The 23,499-nt window shown below is 41.5% G+C and overlaps 1 protein-coding gene across 12 annotated transcripts in view; it reads right to left on the bottom strand.

Moving 5' to 3' along the window:
* Window positions 1-194: 194 nt before the first annotated feature.
* POU2F1 (POU class 2 homeobox 1) overlaps window positions 195-23,499 on the bottom strand; it is a 120,760-nt gene continuing 97,455 nt past the window's right edge. For 10 of the 12 annotated variants that reach the window (XM_085240252.1, XM_085240291.1, XM_085240283.1 and 7 more), the window contains 7 exons: window positions 22,038-22,179; window positions 19,730-19,875; window positions 18,783-18,962; window positions 16,032-16,137; window positions 14,864-15,209; window positions 13,952-14,040; window positions 195-12,685 (listed from right to left, as the gene is read on the bottom strand). In XM_085240252.1, coding sequence (XP_085096378.1) covers window positions 12,375-12,685; window positions 13,952-14,040; window positions 14,864-15,209; window positions 16,032-16,137; window positions 18,783-18,962; window positions 19,730-19,875; window positions 22,038-22,179 — 1,320 coding nt within the window. In that variant the 3' untranslated portion in view covers window positions 195-12,374. The remainder of the gene's footprint in view (window positions 12,686-13,951; window positions 14,041-14,863; window positions 15,210-16,031; window positions 16,138-18,782; window positions 18,963-19,729; window positions 19,876-22,037; window positions 22,180-23,499) is intronic. The other 2 variants (XR_014887460.1, XM_085240307.1) reach the window with 2 other exon arrangements.

A 23,499-nucleotide genomic window follows, 5' to 3' on the forward strand; every position in this document is an offset into this window, starting at 1 on the left:
GTGCTGTCAGCGCCTGTCAGCAATGCAGCCGGGGGAGTGCCCTGCAGAACGAGGATTATTGCAGCACAGTGCAGAGGCAAAGATGAAGCAGAGAAGCTCGCGGCAGCCCGGGCTGCCTACAGTGGGCCAGGGCAGGTGCACCAGTGGAGGGGGACTGCCTGCCCCGACACATTGACAGAACACAAACAAGCGCATACATGTTAAAACACTTGGAAAATGGTTTAATGATGTTTACAACAGAAATGAACTGTACAATTACAGTAAGTTTAATATATATAAAAAATTACAGCAGACAAATGCATCTACACAAAATCTACCTTTTCATTCTGATTTACCGTAATCTACACAATCTCTCACCGCCTACAGCTATCTGTAGGCAACCACTGGGAAAATAATAATAATAATAATAATAATTATAATTATAATTATAATAATAAAGGGCATCTTTAAAGAGACAGCACTTCACCTTCCTTCTCACCCTCCGTGCAACCGGCAAGGTTTGAAATGTGTGGGACCCAACCCCTCAGGCTCAGTGTGAGGCGCAGTGGGTACGGGCACTCCAGGGGGCCTTCCTGAGCTCTGCTGACTCGAAGGTCCCGGCACAGCACTCGAGGGAGGGCAGGAGGAAGCGCCAGGCGGATAAGACTGAACTTCTGTTTTGTTTTGGAAAAGAAGCAAAAGTGGCTGATCTGACATTGCAGCCGTTCTCTGACCACTGAGAACTATCGCTGGGTTCCAAAGGACGGGCCCTTCTTCACACAAAGGGTTGGTTTTCGAACTAACGTATTAAACAGCTTTTAAAGAACAACATTTCAGCTCCTTCCTCCTCGGCCCATCCCTTAAGAGCAGTGAAGAACCCTTTGCTCTGAGGAAGAGCCCCGGGTTAACGGGTGCGCGGCGAGAGGAAGATGCTGTCTCTTTAAAAAGAAAGCAAGGATCCCAGTTGGGAGCGGCCGTCAGTGAAATGCAATCCGAATTGGCGGTCTGTGGAAATTCTTCATGGAGCATTATGTACACTTTAAAAACCCTTCGTTTTTGTTTTTGTTTTTTTAATTTATTTATGAACACCTAGGCAGTGAAAACCGTTATGTTAATACATACATAGACACACCCAAAACATACAAAAATACTATTATTTCAAACTACTAAGAATAGGACAAGTTCAGTTATCTCCATGCTATGACTTTAAGAGCATTACACTGAAACAAACAAGAATTTAAACGACAATTTTTTAATATCCCAGAAATATACCAAAATATACATCTAAGCTTTGGAATTACTGAGGTTAGACTAATGCAAGTGCTGGGTAATCGTACTTAATACACAAGTCTAAGGTTCTGCAGGAAAGAAATTATCTTTGGTATCTGCATCAGGCTAATAATATTAACATTTGGATTTTGCTTTGGGATAGAGCTTGTATGACCCTAGAACCAAACACCCCCCAATCAACTGAGATTAAAAAGATCCATGTAAAAAGTTCCTCCGTTTGCAACCCCCCCAAAAAAGTTAAAAAGTCACAGGCATCTACCTAGCATAAAAGGTTGAGAAATACAATGCATAGTTGCACAGTGGTGCTGCAAAAATAAAAGAAATATAGAAAAAAGGAGCTAGAGGAGAAATGAAAAGCTTCTTCTTCTTCTTTCAGGGATTTCTCACAACAGGACAGCCTCTTCCAAGCAGTGACCGGGGGGGGGAGGGGGGGTGAGGGGAGGGGGGAAAGCTCGGAAGTGCACCTCAGCGTGTATTAATCGACGTCACCCAGCCCCCAGAGGGTTCGAGCACCCAGCAGAGCAGCCAATCCTGCGCCCAAGCCTTCAGCCCCCAACCCACCGGCGAGGCCCCCTCCCGGCGAGCCCCTTCCCCGCCGCCGGGCGCCTCGCAGGTGGGCTGGGCGCTGAAGACGCCCTTTGTCTTTGGTTTGTTTGTTTGTTTTGAGTTTATACAATCATTAGGAAATCTTTGGTTTTGGCTGGAAATTTTAAAAGAACAAAACAAAACAAAGAAACCGCCCCCTCCCGGCTTATAGCGGCCACCGTGACCTGATGAAGGTTCTCTGTCCCGGGGGGCAGGGGAACTACATTCAAATAAAGATGGAACGGGATCGGGAGGCAGCTGCTGGCCAGGCGGGCAGCGGGGTCGGGGGGGTGGGGATCCAGGATTGTCAAATAATAAAGAAGAAAATCAAACATTTGGAGACTTTTCTTGGGTTTGGGGTTTTTTGGTCATGTTGAAAAGCAAGTAGCGTGTCTGCAGCGGGGCCGGAGGCCTGCGGGCCTTGTGTGGCCCCAGGCGGGAAGAGTGGAGGGAGGGGCGGAGATTCACAGACTAATCAAGAGGACCCCTTGTAACCAAAGGAAATAAGATACAATTGCAATTTGCCCTCACTTTGCAGTAGCTTTAAGCAGCGACATTCAGAGGCGTAAGGGGGTCGCTCCCCAGGCTGCAGGTCACGGGGTGCTATAGGCCAGAGTTCAGTGTTTGTCAGAGGAGGGAGGGCAGACTTGGCAACTCTGTAGGGTTTGGAGAAAGTTAAAGCAAGTTACTCGGTTACGAGTTAGAAATGAGGTATACGACAGCTCCTGTACCTGTGGCGGATAAACACCCCACACCTACTCACACCTAGCCTTAGACACTACCACAGAGGAAGGAAATGGAACAACGGCACTGGCGGGACAAAGAGGTACTGCCTGGGCCCCCCCCGCCTGCTGCATCCCTGCCAACAGCCGCGGCAGCTCGGCAGCGATCCCTTCCCCACGTCAAAGGGAGGCCTGTCTGGCTCCCCAGCACTTCTCGGGGCGAGGGGCAGCTCCACATATTCCGCATGGCGCTCTGCCCTCGCACTCGCTTAGGGCAGGCAGCACCAGGGCCACAGAGGCCGAAATGTGGAGGGTGGATGGGGGAAGAACTGAAGGTTTTGTCTCAACTGCCTGGTTCTCAGGACACTGTGACTGGTGCTCTCGCATTCTTGGTTATTTGTCGAGGGGGTTGCGTGATGTCCATCGTTTGCCCCTTGGCATGCGGCTTCCAGTGTCACTGGATTCCGTCTGCTCGGTAATTTCAGATTGCTATAGCACCACAACATACCAGCTTCATCCGCACACAACGTTATCACATTCAGGGAATAGGGCTTAAGTAGCTGCTGCGACAAAATTCAGCAAAGGCAATATGAATCCTGAAGTGGGGCCTACCGTAGGTAAGAGAATTTTGTGAGGACAGGGGAAGCTACCTTGGTAAGTTAAGCATTTTATGGTTTTACGTAAAGCTCTGCAGGAGGACATCCACCAGCAGACCGAACCGTTTTTAAGACAGATCAGCGCATTTTGGTTTGAGCTACTTGACAATGTCCTGTTTGGTAGAGAGATGAGATAAGGCAGAGGGGGTATGTTCCAGTTCTGGGGCTGAGCCTCAGCAGCACTAAAGGAACGCCAAAGGGCATCGTCTTCCCTCGCCTCCCACAAGCTGTTTCATTTCCTTCCTCAGATTTGTTTTCCTTAAAGCACACCTTGTTTTCCACTTCTTTTGTTCCAAGTGTTCTTTTCTTTGAGAAGTCATTTCTTCAATATCCCTATTACCTACCTATAAATCTAACTAGTTCTTTGAAAAGTCACACAATATTAATACCACTTTTACATAATGTCAGAACAACAATTCTATTAGTAAAGCTTTCAGTGAAGTTCTGCAACCCGATTGGCGTCTGGAGGAAGAGTGGCTGGACAATCCGCCTCACCCCCTTCCTCCCTCCCTTTCTTCACAAGAGCTCACCAAGCTCACCGGTAAAACAACTCAGCCCAATAGCACGATACATGGACATGTACAAGGCTACTTTGGGGAGCAAAGAAAGGAGACTTCATGGCCCCCCTAAGAGGAGGGCCGAACGCAAAAGCTGTTGAACAGACTCTGACCTTAGACTACACTGCTTCCTCACTCGAAGGACAGAAACAGTTTTCCCTGACTGTATCCCAACATCAGCCTAAGACCTGAAGCACTGGGCAAGCCCCACACGCAGTTCGTCTTCACAGAGCCAAAGCAACTCTATGCAGAAAAGGTGGGAGTACCCATGAGAGATCAGGTCCTTTCAGAAAGGGACAGTGACCCCAAGCTCAACAAAAAAAACCCACCCAGCTTTTTCTCTTACCCGCTCTGAAAACAGCAGAGCTGACGACGTATCAGTGCCTTTGGTTCCCTACGAGGCCACTGGGAATTCTCCCACCCCAGTGGAGTCGAGCTCCTCTCCGCATCACCACACGCTTGCACGCACGCATGCACACTCTCTCTCTCACACACACACGCCCCTCTTCCCCCATGCCATAGGCCTTGAAGGGAAATGAGAAGGGAGCCTTGGGGTGCGGATGGCAGGGCCACACACCCCTCCCAAGGTAACACCACTCACCACAACGCCAAGACACGCCAGCAGAACGACCCGCTCCCTCTCCCAGCCACCCTCAAAGCCCCCCTCCCACCACAGTCTCACAGTATTTCAACCCGTTCAGGCCAGGTGTTAGGAGTAGGTTAGCTTTCACTTCTCAGTTTGGTTTTTCTTTCATAGTTTTTGGTCTAGACAGATTAGCATTGCTATTAGAAAAGGAAGTGTTTAAAAAGTTTTCCATCTATTATCAAGCACTACAAGCCCTACATTCAGTAACAAGACAAGGGGGATAAAAGGAACCTGTTTCACTTTTGCTCTCCCAGACAGATTAAGATGTGACAACCATTCTTCGCCCTCCCCGAAGTCAAACACAATGGACCCAATTCAGCTCTGGTGAAACTCAACTAACTGGAACGGATTTACGTCTCGGTTGAGTCTAACCCAGTATATAGCCACCTTCTTTCCCCCAAGCCTCCCGCGTACACACTGCCTTATCTTTAGATTCCAGCGAAGGGTAAGGATGGGCCAAGAGGGAGGGAAGTGTGCGCACACTTGAAAGGACCCTGAACAGCAACCCAACCAGTAACCTGCATGCCACCACGTGCCGTGCTGCAGATTAGACCACAGATAAACCAACCAAACAACAATCCCAAACCCAGGAGCGACAAAATGTTTCCTTTGGCAAGACAGATACAAGGAAAAAAATTCATGAGCAAACATTTTCCTTCTAACACAGTCAACCCCCTTCTCTGCCCCCAACATCCACCCACCCCCACCCGACCCTATAAAGTTGTAAGCTATAAACAGGATCTCAAATACATACAGCATAATCATGTTTATCAATCATAATAAACATCAGTTCAACTAAACTCTACAGCTAGAATTATCTCAACTATTTATAAAGTTTGCTTTTCTCTTCTGATTTTTTTCAGTTTAAAACCAGTTCTGCGACAATGCTAAGCTATGCTGAGGTATTTTATGAAGGTGCCAGAAGCCAGCTGCTACCCACACGTATTGTTCTCAGAGCTATATGGTGCTACCTTCCACAGAGGAAAGACAGGGAAGGGAACAAGGAGGGAGGGAGAGGATGGGAGGGGGCCCAGATTATTTCAATGAAGGACAGTGCTTAGCTGTGCAGTGCAAACCAAACGAAAGCAGTCCCGGTAGTTGCTTCATTGTTTGGAATTTGGTCAGAAAAGAAGTACCTGATACAACCAGACCGTGTTTGTCTACTCAGCTAAAAGGTGTCTCTGCCCTTCTCCCAAGGTAAAACCATTTGTAATTCCAGTGCAATCATCCTAACGCCCTTCTAACAGCATCCCATGGGGGTAACAGCTCAGTGAAGGTACCCGCTAAGAGTATATCTGAAGTGGGAGAATGAAGAAGACACAAACACCAAAAAAGACAGAATACTTTTCCGTGTGTTGGTGCGCGTTTGACCCCAAAGATATGTAAGGTCAGGAATCGCTTTTCATTGTTCCAATAGTATTGGAACAACTTCTTTTGTCATATAGGGATCCATGCCCAGTTTGGATATGGAGCAAAAGATATGAATATATTAAGGAACTGCAAACCATTAGTCAGTTTGATATCAGTTCTGCATCGTTTTATGAGTCTACAGCCCTCTAACATCTCACTACATAAGCTCCACTCACATAAAAAAAGGCGTGGGCTGCAGCACCCTATAAGACAAAGTCTCTGTCAAAAATCTCTTAAATACTCAAGGGGTCTCTTGGCCATAAAAAGAGAAAGGCTCACAAGCAGCAACAAGAGTCAGATTTGATGACTGAAAAGAGCAGAATCTCTATCATTCTGTACCTTGAATCCTGTATTGCTCTAATATTTTGGAAAGCGAGGGAGATATAAAAAGAGGTATTCTTACAAAAATACAAAACAATTTAAGTTGGCTGTGTGAGAATTGGCAACCTGAAATCCAGTGGGGAACAGCAGGTTAGCTTTGGTAGCACTCTGCCCTAGCCAATCCATGGTGCGTATCCATCATGCTCTGTGTATAAACATTACATAACCATCTGGGGCAGAATGGGACTAGGACCCTTAATACAGTTAACTTGGTAATACATTGACCTACACTTCTGGTTTAAAACCACTGGACAGTTGGGCCAGACACTCTATTTTATACGGCCCAAGACAACCGAACGGCCATGAGAAGCTACGTGTCTCTCTAAGAATTTCATAAAGTTAATTTTTATTGAAGGAATTATCAATTGATACTTAAGGTGAATCAGATACTTTTGTAGAGTGTCTGTGGTATGGTTCCAGCTGTAGCAGATTCTGTGCTCCATTTATAATAAAGTGGAAACTTTTCTGTTTTAAAGAATGTTGCTCCATAGCAATGTGCACAGAGTAACAGAACTAACACTGCCATCACATGGCTGGAGAAATGTGCAATGAGCCAAAGCACACTGCAAAGCTCACAAAGGTGACACCTGACCATCATCTCAAACCAAAGCATTAGGATACAGTGGCAAGAGAAGTAAATAGGGTTATATTTTAAACTGTTGCAGAGGATGCATATAGAGAATTTTCTCCAGCACGTTTTAGTAAGAGCTATTCTTTTACCGCCTCCTGAGCAAAAAAGGTTTATTTCTGAGGTTCTTTCTTTTAAGGAATTAATCATACTAAAAGAATTTCAGATGATCAGAAGTATAAATTTTTTGTCTAGATCTGATGCTCATCATGAATTTAAAGTAAAACAAGAGAAGGAGCAAAATAGAGGCAATACATTGCTCTTCACCAAATGACAAACTAACACACTACAAGACAGCATTTGTTCTTGGATTTTAGGACCAGTAGACAGTTACTGTGGTTAACACTGGCATCTTCCTTATTAACTCTAAAAGGTGCAAGAAATCACAAGCTGCAACTCCAAGTACTTCAAGGCCTACTCTTTTTTCATTGAAAATCTTTGTCAGCCTGTTCATTTCGAGATAAAATGCAAACTTGAAGCTTCTAGTGTTCTAAAAGGTCTATAATTCAAGCCATTGGAGTATGTCTTCCTCCTAATGTTCTTGCACTTTAGTTTCCTCTTGCAAAGTAACCTCTCTGGCACTCAAACAGAACCACTGAGCAACAGCAGCTGCACACTTCTACATGACAATCCTACTAACTCTCAAGCATGTTCTCCTTGAAGGTTCATCAGAGCACAGATTTCTCATTCATGGTAAAATGATTTTTGCAATCCAATTTAATTTGTACTTTCGACAACTCCTTACTGAAGCAGAGGATCTTCCAAAACAGTGGTGCAATGTCACAAGTTCCCCAAAGAAAAACTAAACAGTGAGTTCAAGTGACATTAGCCAATAGGATGGACAAAAAAAAGAATCTCTTAAAAACAAACTAGGTGGTTCTGCATGTAATGAGCATGCTATCTCCCCAACAATTCTATGAGAGCATGCACATACATACCATCTTAAAGCTACGCAGGGAAATCATAAAATGTACTGAGACAGAAACACAGTATTAACTCAGAAACAAAAGAAATCCTCTTAAGGAGGTTTAGACAGACGTGACTTTTGTAAGCAGCAATACCTCTGTGTACTTTCTGTGATCTGTTCACAAAGAATAATTCTACTTTCACTGCAGTGAGCAGATTCTGAGGAGTTCAGCTGTTCTAAAGCCAAACAGGAATAAATTTTTCTAACAGAAAAAAAATTCATCACCAGCTTACAACTGCTCACCCTGAAACCATTTCCTAAATAGTTCTTCTAGACCTTCAGGGCATATCTATATTTGTGGCTCTGCAAATCTTGTGGTTTTTGTCCTTGGCTATATGAGAGAGACTTTTTCATTCTCTTTTCCTGCACATGTCCTTTGGCATGCTTGCAAATGTGAAAAGCAACCCACAGATCTGTAAATACAGAGCCACGAGCTCAGAAAGAAAGATGCAATCAGACATATTCTAACACACTGACACGCTTCTGATCCTGGCTGAGAAGTCAACACAGTAACAAATATACCAGCACGCTGCTAGAAACTATCCTAGAAACGAAAAATCTTCCCCTAAAAAGAAAGGGAGAACTTAAGACCATGAGCATGTCATAGAAAATACCTCCATTCAACATGTAAATCCACTTATACTGGAATCAGAGGCACTATTTCGCCTAACTAGAGGGAAAAAAAAGAAGAAAAAAAAAAAAATTGTTTGCAACATGTATGCTCTGTGCCTGTCTGCCAGTTTGCAACAGTACAAGTCCCAGTGCTTCCAGAGACAGTAATTCTCCATTTCAAACACAGGTGAACTTCAGACAAAGATCCCATTGACTGAGTCTCTATACAGTAGTTAGTCTCTTCAGATGCAACAACTTTTTCTGTCAGCAAGATGATTATTTAAAAAATAAACTTCTACTAAATTCCATTACTTGATCTCACTCCCATTCCTTTCACGCCCTGAAGTCACGCACCTGATTTCTGTCTTTCACCCAAACACTGGAGGTTGCCAGCAGCCATGAGACAAAGCACTGCAAGGGATGAAAAGCAGGCACTGAGATCAATGGTCAGTCATTGGGATGTCACAGGAAAATACATCTGAGCAAACTGATTTGGGGTTTAACCAAAGCACGCTGGTGAGTAAAGCCATGGGATATGTGCTGCTTGAGTATTGTGCCAGCTTCCACAAGCTATATCAAGCCCTTTCCAGATATGTGGCTATTCTGAGTTTCCAGTTTCTCTCAGAAAAAGGCTTGCTAAGAAATTCCCTGGAATCTGGGCCCCAGAGAGGGTGATGGGGTAGAGAGGAGGAGGGAAAGGGGGTATTAAGGTGCTCACACCAAAGCCATGTGACCAATGCAAAGGTAGTCAGGAAACAAAGCAGATTTTTTATAATAAATAAACCATCCAAGCTGCATTAGTGTTCCAGATATGTACTCAACAAGACCCTCTCCCAGTCACAAACCAGCAAGAATGGGACATGAAAACTCATTCAGACAGCTAATGGCACAGTCTCTTTGAACTGTGGAGAGAGGATATGCTGATTAAGGCCCACCCTTCTTTGTGTTTCTTATACATACGCAACACCCATGCCCCCCACCCTGCCACATCTTTAGGGAATAGAAGATCCATCGGAGCAAAGACCGACGTATCCCTTCTTTAATGAAAAAGCTTCCTGATTAATTGTATTTTTGCACAGGCGTGAAAGTAAGTAGGAACTTTCAGACTCAGGAATGAACATGATAGCTGCAGCTTTCCCCATCCTCTTACTTCACTGAACACAAGTCCCATGGGGCTTGTGCTCCTTTGGTAGAAACTGTGGTCCACACTGTGGCCTCCAGACCAACACAGTGGGTACCAGCATCTCCTCTTCCACTTCTTCCTTACCTCCCTGAAGCTCACCCAGCTGTATCTTTTACCGCTCCGAAGCTATGACTGTGGGAAATTTACATTTATGCAGTATTATTCATAGCCCTAGAAGTCTTCTGTGCAGCCTGAAGTCAGAGAGACATCAGACACTCCAAAAATATGTAATTTTAGCCATACTGGTGGGATGAGGGTGGGACCTGTTGGATTAACAAACCCCTGACATTGCCATTCTATTTACACATCAAACAAAAGAAAACAAATTAAAGTCAAGTTAAGAGTCTGCCCCAAGGATAATACAAATTACCAACCAACCAACCAAAAAAAAAAAAAAAAAAAAAAAAAAGGATTAAAAACAAGCAGCAACTTTTATATAAAATTAATAAAAACAAAAGACAAATGAAAAAGAAATTGTCAGTAGCATCTATCGCCTCTCTGCATCTGAACTGCACTTATACAAACTAGTCCATTAGTACAGCAGCTTGCTAGAAATTGACTTTGGTTCAAGCTTAGTTTTAAAAAAATAAAACATAAAAAAAAATCAAAAACACATTAGAAACGGTGGACGGACATTTGTTAAGTTTCCCTGCTTGCAGTTCACTAGTTTTGAAGTTACGGGGATAACTGGTTTAAATATTCAGTTAAACAGGAAGGTGGAGAGTTAGAGATGAACAGAGCAAAACCAAGGCAGTGGGGGGAGAGATAAGGGATTCTGCCACTTGAGTGCAAACGCAAATCCCACGTGCTCAGGTCACCAACCAGAGCACATGTAGAGTTTAAAGTTGCTGCCATCTGGATCTTGGATGAGAAACTCCAAGATCCCCCTGAATCATCAACAAAATGAACATAGCTGCATTAGCTCATTATTTCAGAACACTCTGGTGACAACAGGAAAGGGGGTGGGGGGAAGGAACTCTTCTAATACCCTTGCTTGCTTAAGGAAATCTAGTTTTAAACACATGGCAGAAAACATTAAATCCATCCAGAATGGAAGTTCAAAGTGAACTGCATTGCAGTGATCCAGTCTTCTCTTTTCAAAAGTCTTTTTGGTTCAGATACTAGATTGTATATTTAAGAATATACAGATCTAACTTCTGTACAGTCCATTACTCTTCCTCATCCACATAAATATCTTTGCTGTATGGATCAGAATCAATCAGACAGTTACAGTGGCAGGTAAGTCCCGACGCTCTGCTCAGAGATGCTTATTGCCATTTCTACATAGCTAGCAGCATCACAGCTCAGAGACTGCAGGAGATCACCAAGGTATGTGCAAAAACAGAGACAACTCTCTTGTGTTGGCATTACGGATGGCAGCTTCTGTTCTTATGGTTTTGGTTTCGGTGTTTTGCAGCCAGAAGTTTTTTATTTATTTTTTCTTTTTCACCCCTAGAAAATTCTCCCAAATACAACGTTGGAAACATTAGAAGTAAACGAAGCAGAATGCATCTATGATTAGAGAGAGCCAGGCCTTTTGAAATCCTGTGCCAATTCATCTGGTAGAAATCCAGGACGGTAAATGCTGCTTCATATACTTCCAATTAGCTTGAGTGACTTAAAAATATTTGTGTACGTTCTTAAGAGCAGAATCCATTCAACAGGACAAAAGAGCCATCAGTATGCCACACCATCTAGACTCAGGAGGTTACATTCCACTCTCTGAAGTAAAGAGGAACCATGCACACGAAGCTAAGTGTAAAGTTTGGCCATTTTGTCTACATAATTAAGAGAACTGTAGTTCACAACTAATTCCTACCTCTGCTCAAAGAGCGGAGACCAGCCTGGATCTTTGCACACAACCATCTCTACCGCTACACTGACCTTCCTGCACAAGCGATGGAAATTAATCCTTCTGACCCCTCTAAGTAGATGTCAGACAAATTTAAGGATGAGGAAACTGTTCAAAACGTTCCCAGAAGATTAGGACAGAAAGTCTCTTTGTGCTCATTCTTCCTTTCCACCCTCCCACCCTCCCCCCACGGTGTGGGAGCTCGCTGAAAATAATCCAGGAGCAATAGACAAATGCGTCCAAACTATATATATAAAAATAATAATAATAATAATCATAATAATAATAATAGAGATACACCAGTAATACAGGCCTGCCTAAATTGTACCAGTTAAGAAAGGAACCCCCAATAAGATTGATACGATTATAAACACCTTGTATGACATAATGGCCTGTACAACAGACCAATAAAATGATAATTAAAAAAGAAAGATATTTAGACCAAAAAGGAACAAGAAATCCCCGTCCTATGTTTGAACTGAAACCCACCTTAACTTGTCATTGTGACTGCTGGAAATGATAAGTAGTCCTTTCACTTTTTTTGTGTTGTTTTTTTTTTTTGTTGTTTTGTTTTGTTTTGTGTTTTTTTTTGTTGTTTTTTTTTTGTTTTTGTTTTTTTTTACATTTTTGGTTAGAAAGTTCTCCGATCCATGAAGCGATCCTGAAAAGACAGTGTTTATTATAAAATTAGGCAAATGTCTGTCCCAGCTTTAAATCCTTCCTGTTTTGCTTTTGCTTTTTGTTTTGTTTTTGTGTTGTTGTTTTTTTTAATATTTCTCCTTCTCTCCCTTGTCCCCAGCAACACGGCGAGAGGATGACCATCACATTTTTCAGTTCATAAACCCCACTGGCAGCCAATCCCACTGCACAGTGAAAAAGGCTGCTGGCAGCACAGCTCAGCCCAGCTCACTGTGCCTTGGAGGCAGTAGTGGTGGTGGATGTGGCCCCACTCGCAGAGGCCACCGTGAGGAGAGAGTTCTGGATGGACTCAGCTGAGGTGGAGGTGGCATGAAGGCTGGCGACTGGTCCAGAGGCCCCTGCGGAGGCTGCAGCTGCAGAGACCAAGCTAACTGGGTTGCTGGTGAGCAGAGAAAGGTTCTGAGGGTTCAGGAACAGAGGGGCAGTTACGATGTTAGGAGTACCTCCAGCATTGGCAAACACCAAGTTTCCAGATGCATCCAGTGATGTTATTGGAAGAGAGCCACTAGATGCAAGAGCTAAAAAATGGAAAATTAAGCAGGGAGGAGATAACATCAGTAGTAAGCAAAAATGCAGAATGTGCCTAAAAGCAACAGGGCTCTGCACTTTCCTTCTCTGATGCGAATGCTTCCTACACAACTAATGACAGTCATCACACGTAACTTTTTTTTTTAAATGACAAATCCTTATGAAGGGTGGATAAGACCTTGCAAATATTAAAATGCTTCTGTCACCTGCTCCTAATTCCATCAAGCTTTTCTTCAGCTCTTTTACTGCCACACTGCTCTGTGTTTTCTGTCAAAGAAAAATCTGTGCACTCAGGTAACTTGGAGAGGGTTGAGATGTGTGTGTTCACTTGAAACAACACTTATCACAAGATGAAGGTCATGTAACCTTGAGAGTAACTTTTAAAATTACAACATATAAATGCGGTTACAACTTACTCTCACAAGGCTATAGGGTTCAGTCTGCCTTAGATTATGATCTCATATATTTATCTGTGACCCTTTGTGAAACAGTTCTTTCCTGGACCCTGCAAACAAGATTTGTTAAACTGCTTTAGAAGATCACAGAATCAATCACAGAATTGTAGGGGTTGTAAGAGAGATCATACAGTCCCCAAGATGTTTGAATACACAAGGTTTGCTAGATGTTAAGGCACCTGCACCAACTTTCTTTTTCCCCCTATAGATGACAAACTATGAACTGAGAACAGATCTTACCTTTTAAAGGAAATTTTTGACTGCATGGCAGTTGTAAAACAAAGCTTTACTCCTCCAAATATGGATTTATTAATTTAAAGTTAAATGTAAGGAGTTTTAGGGGTAGAATTTTTTTCAGTTGTATGTTTAAAAGACATTTGAGAAGAAGCCAGGATCAAGTCTTTCTCAGAAGTGCTCTCCTACAGATCTCGAAACAGTGCAACCTTGCTCAAGCATATGTCAAAGGAACTACAGAATGCATCTCTCCAACTTGCTGGAGACACACATGCCTCTAAAACTATGGGGGGAAGACAAGAAAATAGATTTCAGATCACACGCAGTATCTTAAAGGCCTTCTGTGAACCTCTAAGAGATTATACATGATTCTAATCTACTTTCTGAAGGTGTACCTGCTCTTGAATCCGTGACACAAACAGTGAGTTCAGGCATTTGAATTTTAGAAACCCTCTAGTCTGACAACACTTATGTGCAGTTCTGAAGGGTCAGCATTCTTTTTTTTTGGTAGAGAACAACAAAGCTAAGGAAGTACAACAGGGATGCATTAAGAAGAACTTTACTGACCTTGAATAGTTGCCAGTGTACTGTTGCTCATCAGGGCTGGGCTGAGAGCACCACCTAATGTCCCTGGATTGAGACTGAGTAAGGCACCTCTGCAGGAAGCAAGATCATGGAAGAAAGAAAGACAAAGGGAAAGAGTGTTACTCTTAGGAAAAGGTGACCACTGTTTAGAACTATACGATCATATTTTTTAAAAAATGGCAGGGGGGACACAGAAGATTAAGGCCTCAATCTAGTTTTTAGTTTATTTCATTTTTTTCTTTGACGATATCTTGAGTAGATGTTGCCTTTCAGCTCTGTGCTTAGCAATATGTCTGAAATACAGGCACTGTAACTACAAGTTGCATTGATCATAGCTGTAAAATATTCCTGTAATGTATTTTTGGGAAACTGTAACTTGTTAAATAGCTATCATCACCTCCTAGATTCAGATAAGACAGATGTCAATCAAGAGGAATTGAAGAAACAAAGAGCCATCTCTCAAAGCAACGTTTTTTAAAGCAGAAACTTCAACACACATTATACATTTTTACAGCTTCTTGATTGATTGTGATGTAGAAATACAGAGGTGACAAGTAGGCCTAGGTCAACTCTCCATTTGAGATGATTCGATGATTTCTGATAAGTTGCAGCTCTTAAGTCAAACTGAGCAGTAGGATTGATGACTTGGCAAATTACAACACTGCAACACAGCTTTTTCATCTGTAAAATGAAAACCATGTTTGTGTACCCTGATGGGAATGATATCTCCACCATCTGTAAGCAAACCTTCAGAATTTCAGGTAACAGACACTAATACTGCCAAATGAGCTACCAGAAAACTGTAATATATAAAAGACCTCACAAATTATTCCAAGAATTCTCCTTCCCTCTCCTGCCACTTAACCTGTAAGGGTGTGAAAAATTCATCCTTACCCAGCTGCAAACTGTGAGGATGCCATCAAGCCTGGGTTTAGTCCTGCTGCAGCAGCCATGGCAGCGAGACTTGCATTTGCAGGCAACTGTGCAGCTCCTTGTAATGCGGCTGCTGCTGCTGTTTGCAACCCTGATGCTGTTACCATCACCTGGCTGGTCCCAAGAGGGGAGGACAAGGGAGTGGAGGTTGTCTGTGTTGTGCTGGTCTCGCTGGCACTGGATGCCTCTGAAATGGAGGCTGAGGCAGAAGGGGAAGGACTCAGGGAAGGTGATGTCACTGCTGAAGAAGCTGGAGGTGCCGTTGAAATCACTGTTGCTGTGTTGTTGGAGGTGGTTTCTGTTGTGCCTAAAAGATTGAGTCTGGTTATATCAGTATAAAAGCCAGATATAACTGAGCAGAAACCACTTGAACTGAACTGCACATCCAACTGAAAGGGAGGTAAACACACATTCTTCTAGAACCAAGAAGTCTGGCTCTGCTGAGTTTGGGTCTTAGTCTGCAACAGAATGACACTTCAAGAAGAGGCAGAGGAGCACTAGAAGCTAGCAATAGGAGGTAGCACCTTTCACTTCACTATCACCCGTGTTTGTTTCTCCAGGAAAGTTAACCAAATGGTCACAAAGACTGAAGCTTCAGAGTGGAGTAACGAGGAACAATGACAAGATGCCCTGAGAGACCTGTGTGACTGCTACCGAGATAAAGAAAGACCTTCTGAATAATTTGAAAGGGGAAAATGATAGAGGTTAACATGGGGGCAAGGCAAATCTGCCTAGGAGCTTTGTTTAAAGTTGAGAGAAAAGGAATGCTTGGAACCAACATACAAAAGATGAGTTCACAACATTTCAAAGATTCTTTATCTATCATAAAGGCAATTTTTCTTCCCTGCTTTTCAGTTCCAGCCCAGCAGATTATAGATATCTGTCTGAAACATCTTCACATCTCATTAGGCACTGCATACATCAAAATCCAATAGCTACTTTATACAAAAACTCAGGCAGTAAATCCCAGAGAGTTCTAAATTTCTCCAAGATAACTACAATAAAGGATACTAGAAATCCAACGAAATCTTTACCTCTATAAAACCTTAATTACTTGTCTGACATCATGATTTATCTGACAACTAAAAATAAATGAATTGTGGAGAAACTGTCATGGCATGCATCTTACCTGTGACTGACAAACTAGTTACAGCAGGACTGGTCAGAGGGAGCACAGGATTGACAGTCAGGGTAGTAGCTGCACTGCTAGTCACAAGGCTTGGCGTGGTTGCCACCTGGAGGTCGAAAAAGAATACAACTGCTCAACTGTTGACAAAAGCAGGTAGCTACTAGACTTGCATTTCTTTCTTCTCATCCTCGGCTAAGGATATTACCAGGGAAAATACTGCACATAAACTAACTAGTAAGGGATCTTCTAAATCCATTACTTCAGCATTCAGTGGGCTAGCCATATTACCTACTCTTATTACCAGCAATATCTTTACTCTCAATTACTCAGCATTTGAAGGGAGGTTTATCTGTATATATCCATACTGTCTCAGGACTGCAAGTTGGCCCTCCACCTGTCCCTTTCTGTCAGACAGAACCTTGTTTGATAGAGACACTCTGCCAGAGTTACAAAAGATACTATTAATGTGTTTCCTATTAAGTTCCTATTAAGGTGTTTCCTTTGTTTAAACATCTTTTCAGCTACACATCTCGTTCTCTGACAAAATGATTGAGAGGCCACAGCAGTAACAAAGGTCTTTAGGGTACTGTGTTTACATGGATAAACAGCGCAATGTTTCACATTTATTCAAGCAACCTATGAGCTCTATTTTGCTAAGTTTCCTCATGTCAGAGGAATGTTCTCTAAATTTTAAAACATCCAAATGACATTAGCTTATTTAACATATGGACAGCTTAGTAGAAGTAAGCCACAAAATAAACTGCAGATACTGTGGAGAGATACACCGTAAGTACTAAGGCTGTAGAAGTACACTTATAAACAAAAGCAAATGTACGGAAAAAAAAAAAAAAAAAGGACTTTTTATGGACAAGAAATAGTGTCTAAGAGAAACATTTGAAGGCTGCTTTACACCAATGAGAGAAATTAATACTTCAAAATTGCCCAAGAGAACACAGCTAAGAATACAGGCTAAAACCTTCCTCTTTTCCCATCTCTTACCGAAGTCCATTATCAGAGAAATCTCTCTCATGCTGCATATCCTCTTATAGGAAGTCAAATGCTTTATGCATTTTAAACAAGGCTGGGGCAACTGGGACAGGTCTAAGAGCTTTCCGTCCATCTCAAATAGTCTATGAAATAAAGAAGAACTAGACATACAGTACACTTCCCACTAACGCAGCCTACGCATCACATCTGTCAACTGTCCACTGAACAGTTAAGGCCAAAGTCACAATCAATATTTCAGGGCAGTGAATGACCTAAAATTAATACAGCTAACCCTTGTGGTTACAGTGACTGACTTAAGCCAGTGCAAAAGGAGGCTACAATCAAAACCAGCATTCCCCTCCAATCCTGCCACAGAGCTCTAGCACTTATGCAGTCAGGGTGGAAGAGAGATTGGTTATCCAGACATACTACTAAAAATTATTATTCGTGACGTGGTTAACTTGTAGCCAAATTAGTAAACAGAGTCCAATCATCCTACATACATAGTCTCCAGAGCTGACAAAAGAAATCAACAGAGCATACAGCCAGTGAAGACTAGGGGATGGGGGAGGAGGAATGTCCATCTGAGTGATAATACGGTCTTAAGAGAAGCTTACAATGAGTGAAAACACTTTAGTGAAATATCACTGATAAAATGGATACTGTTGTTAACGTTTCAATTTCTCATATGCAATGGCTGTTGGTAATTAAAAAGAAAATTTCCCTACATAAATTTCTTAAGTTGCAGTCCAAGAATGCTTGCACACTTTAACCAATATCACTATGTTCTGCTTTGGTATCAAAGCATGTAGCCTTGCTTTCCAACTGGAAAAAAAGAAAAATAAAAGGACTAAGTACAGTTAACATATCCCTTCCCCTGAAATGAGAAGTTGCATGCACACATCCTGAGACAAGGATGAAGGGAAAGAATGACACATCACCAAAATTAATGATTTAATGAAGTACTGGAAGATATTAGCTACTACAATGATGAAGGTGGAATAAATACTACAAAAAGACAACTACAGGCTACATAAATTCCACCACAGTCCTATTAGCATAGCTACTATGAAATCTAATAGCTACTGTTTCTATTTATGAAAACAGACCTCCATGGACATTGGTAGCAAAGGAGCTGAAGGAACCTTGATGCAAGTGTTTTGTTACTCATATTTTCATGAAGTTTGTGTTTACCTGAGGTAAATACAAGTTTGGGAAATTAATTACATGAGTATTACCTATTTTTTTCCTTTGTTCCATGCCTTCTTGATATAATAACTCCTGAATAAAAGTGACAACAGCAACACCGGACTTTTATGATTTAAGTCTCCAAATGATATGATTTACTGCTGCTCACCTGCTTACCACTGCAGCCAAAATAAGGCAGGAGGGGTAGAACTGCTAAGCATTTTTTATTACTATTATATTATAAAAACAGTTTTGTCAAGAGAAAATCCAGATATAAGCACGGGCTATATCTTGCATATTTCCAAAGCAACAACCTAAATGCAAATTTCCTAGCCAGAATACTTAGTCATGAATTGGCTAAATAAAATGCCTGAAGTGAGGACCTGATTAGTGCCTGATTTAAGCATTCTCTCGCTTTTGTAGTATGCAAGAAGGATATTTAAAATGCCAGTAAAAGATACACTTGTGAGAACAAATCTGCTGTACAAAGAAGGTGTAGCACGTGCAATTGTCACAGAGCGCAGAGAGAACTTTCTTTTCCAGTGGTCTTTGTCAACACAGATTCTTGATTCTTACCAGTGAGGTCGGGCAAGGGAAAATTGCTTTGATGGGCGAACTGCTGGTTCCACCACTGCTGGGTGGGTTGATCCTTTTCTCCTTCTGGCGCCGGTTACAGAACCAAACGCGGATCACCTCCTTCTCCATGTTTAGCTGGTCAGCTATCATGGTGATCTCTTCCGAGGTAGGCTTTTGGTTCTAAGAAAAGGCAACAAGTACTTGAAAGGTGAGAAATTACCTTTGTACGCTTTACATTATAGCTTCTCCTTCACTAGACAGAAATCTGGATAGGCTATTTATATGCAGAATCTGCTCAGTGGTACATTCTCTAGAGAAAGATCATAATAGATACTTTTGCCCTACATTTTCCCAGTGACAGGAAAATTTGTACCAATGGTAAGCTACATTCCTCAAAGATGGGTGATGAAGACAAAGCTCACATGTGTCTTTATGAGAGAAAGGATCTGACTTGTAAGTTTATCCTTCTAGGAATTCTAGGTATTGATTGGAAAGCTTTCTTTTAGCATCTCCCATAAATGAATAGAACATACATCTGCACAAAGGTAGTTTAGAACTGAATGTTATGTATGTTGAGACTTTGTTATGTATGTTGCTACCCATTCACCCATCCTCAGAAAAGGTAATTCTGTTTTACTCTTTTTGATGTGCACAATATCAAGCTTTGAGCTATTGTTGAGCACCCTGGATTGCAAAAAATCACTGAGTCGATGAACTGTAAGAACCAATGAGATTTTGGTGGGGTGGTTGCATGTATGTTTGTTTGTTGTTGATTTTTCAAATTAAAATAGACACTGATCGCGTGCTCCTTGAACAGTCTTTGAATTTACCTCCTTTAGTACAAGCATTTTCCTAAATAGTATGGTAATGGCTTCATTCTAGCACGTGCAACGTTGAACAAAAGCTTCGTTTCTTTATAGGTTGACCTGAACAATAGCATCACTGACCTCCAGGAAACTCTTCTCTAAGGCCACACGTATGTTGGTCTCTATGCTGGTGCGTTTCTTCCTCCTACGGTTCACGCCTTCGATTCCTTGCCCTGGAGAATTCAGGGCACTTGGGCTGGAGAGAGTTGAATCAGATGAGAGGTTTTCTGTAAAAAAATAAATTAATACAAATAAAGAGATTTTATCTGAATGCAGTGCAACTTATAATGTAAGTGTTCTTCATCTGTGCACAGCCTGCTAAAATCCACTCTGAATCTATTCAAGATATACAGAGATTTCCAAAGATCACTTGCATTAATTGCTGTACTTGAAACTTAAAATCTATGAGTTAAGCCCGGGAGGGTGCTGTCTTTGCTCCTGTATTCTACCAGAGTACCCCTTTTATTTTACCTATACAAAGTTTCTTTCTCCCTTATCTCATTTCAACCCACACTTTCACACTGCAACTACAGTTTAAGGAAAAAATGCAGCAGTTGATATTCACAAACCACAGCAATAAGCCAAAAAAAAAAAAAAAAATCTGAGCAATCTGAATTTTTTTTTTACCTACTCTGCAATACAGTAGAGGAAGAAGAATCTCCCAGACAGCTTCACAGCATTAAACCTCTTTTCTCTGGAGATCTTAGCAAATAGTCTGTGCTATGCAGCTTTGCTAGAAAGCCTATGTATCTAGCAGTTTCCCCCTCCTTAGCTTTACAAGGTCTCCAGTCGTCAACTGCTAATCCTATCCTCTCTGGCTCCACAGAATAGCAAAAAGAAGATGCACTCTTATCCCACTCTGCATAAGAAAGTGCAAAACAACCAACTGACAGGTTCCAAAAGGAAGCTCAATCAAAATGACCAATTATGGTTGAGTAACACTGAAGACCATCCCTTGCTGCACTGATAGGGTTTGTGCCTGATAAGTAGACGACATGGTTCATAATGCTTAACACCACTCTCATAGGCTCAAATGGGCAAGTACATTCACCACATTATTTTCTAGATTATATTTTTTTCAATAACAGTACCCATAAACCTGCTGGATCCCTTCTCCATCCTGAAAATCCCACAGAACAAACCAAATTCTGTAACAGTAAATTCTAACACTGCAATGTAACATAATGGAAGGGATCGCTGGTATGCTTCTGCTGCCTGCTTTTACCCAAAAATAGCTGAATAACCTTTACAGTCACCTGAATCTTTCTTTCAAAGATTTTCAAGAAATTGAATGAGAGCCAAAGACTATGGTTCCTAACTTCCAGGCTGCAAATGAACCCAGCACTGTTAACAGTCTTTAACTTCACTTTACAGATCCAAGTATTTCTTCAGGTTAGCAGGAAATGCAAAGTATGACACTCCCTCACGTCAGCTATTTGGGGACCGCTGTCCTGTGGACTAGAGCTGTCAGTGTGAAGTTCTTTATGTTTCCTATCATAGATCCAGATTATCCAAAGTTGCACCTGTCAAGCATAACAGAACGACACTTCGTTGTTCCAATGCAGAAAAAAATTTCAACACTGCACCCAGTTAATTACAAAATTTCAGGGAATACTGTAGGTAATGGCATAAAGCTCTCTTCATCTTGATAAAAATAGGAAGGCACAAATTGTCTATGCCACCTGTTTAGCAGATCTATCCGTTTTATGCTATGCACAACTGTACACTCAAAAGAAAAAAAGCTGACAACACTAACATTGTCTATCCTAACACCTAGCACCACCATCCAAGCTTCATTTTCTGGTGTTTTTTGTTTTTCTTTCCTTTTTCCTTTTTTCACTATAACACTAACATCATGAGTAACTTTCTCCCAAGAAAAAAAATCATTCTGGGAAGAAAAAGAAAACTAACAACTCTTCTTATGGAGAGAAAGAGAGTGCTCATAAGGACTCTTGGAGTGAGATGAAAAGAATGCACACAGGGGATGTGGGAGGAGATGAATGCAATAAGCTCTGCTTACTGAAACAACAAAGCATGCAACTCTCTCTTATTACACATCTGAAAAAGAAAGCTAGAGGAAGATTAGAAGTTATATGCATTAACATACATGAAGGAGGAAAACCATGACACACATTACATCTCACCCCATGCAATTATTCAGCTGACTGTAGAACACAATTCTAGAAGTTCACAGTGGAACTATTTCAGACATACGTGGGCACACCCACAGGGAAGAATGGACACTTATTTCTGCACCCTTTTTTGTCCCATGAACATAGATCAGTGGCTTCATAAAACCATAAGGGCACCAACGAAGCATTTTTTCCAGAGTTTTTCAGAATCCTATTGATTTTGGTAGGCTGGTGAAGAAATACACAGACTCATTCACCTGCATCATTGAGCCACTTTTCCAGAAGTGGCTTTAACTTGCACATGTTCTTAAAGCTGAGGTTCAAGGCTTCAAAGCGAGAGATGGTAGTTTGGCTGAAGTCATTTCCATAGAGTTTGCCCATAGCGAGCCCAACATCACCCTGGACAAAGAAAGAGAAAAAAGGGATTCACTAACATAGGTACTTCCAAAGCAAGGAATCCTGTCAACATCCTTGAGTATTTAGTGACTCCTCTACTGCATGGAATTCAGTTTCACAGAAACTTGCTCAGCACTAAAGATTCATGCTAAAGCGAATAAAGAAATGTCATATTTTCAAACTTCACTCGGTCAGTTTAACTATGTAACTCTTTCCAGGAAATCCCTCTTGCTTTTTCTTCTTAGCATTACCACTAATCAGAACATTCCACTGAATATTAACCTGCAATTTTTCTCTTAGTTATTTTAAAAAAATAAAAAATATATATAAAAAAAAGGGAAAGGCCAAACTCTCTTTGGGAGCTGCAGATTTAAGGCTCTACGTATTCCACATCAACAAAGAAAAGTTCAAATAAGCAGAAATACAGTGAATTTGTCCTCAAATTAACAGAAAAACACTCTTGAAAAGATGAATGAAGCTTCTCTACAAACTTAAATCATATTTAAATAAATGGAAAAATACTCATAGCTGAGCTTTTAGTATCTTCTGAGGTTCAAATCAAACTCCTCCTCACAGATATGCATTTCAAAGCAGACAAAAAGTTCAATCATTTCAAATAATGATTACTGGTAGTCTTCACTACCAATACCCATCTGCCAAAAGCTATCCATGAAATTAACAGACAGATGATCACCTCTTTACATGCTATTGTTTTTCAAAACTCAGTTTCAGCTAGCCTTCAGCAATTCTGCTCAACTATAGGTATACTGCCTCCATGTATTGCATGCTTTGAAAGTCTCATTTAAAAAAGATAAAGATCCAATTCTTGATCATGGTCATTATAAACAGCATGCTTTCAGGTTCTGTTTTACAGCATGAAGGTCTTGTCTTTTCAGAAAATTTAGTAATTTCTTACTACGTGCTATAAATTAGTTTAATTTAGTTTTTTGTTGTTGTTTGTTTGTTTGTATTTTAACACAAAAGGTGATAGACAAAAGCCTAGAAGATAAGACTTAAGAGCTTGAGCACAGTTAGTGGAGTTTAATAGCGACTGAGTTAGTTGGATGGTGCATAAAGCTTGCTCGTCTTCCTTTAGGTCAGATCCACAACCACAGCTTGACACAAATAAAGTAACAGCATGCAGAGTGGCCACATACAAGCAAGGTAGAAAGCCTTTGGTAAGTAAATTGTGCAGGCTGCATGAAGAAAACAAACTCCTTCTTCCAAGAGGAACCAGAACAATTGGTTTGTAAGACCTTCAAACAGAAAAGGAAAATTGAGGAAACCTCTACTCATATCCCATGATTCTGTGCATTTCAAAAC

This window comes from Meleagris gallopavo, chromosome 1 (assembly GCF_905368555.1).
Source record: "Meleagris gallopavo chromosome 1, MGAL_WU_HG_1.1, whole genome shotgun sequence".
Taxonomy (NCBI): domain Eukaryota; kingdom Metazoa; phylum Chordata; class Aves; order Galliformes; family Phasianidae; genus Meleagris; species Meleagris gallopavo.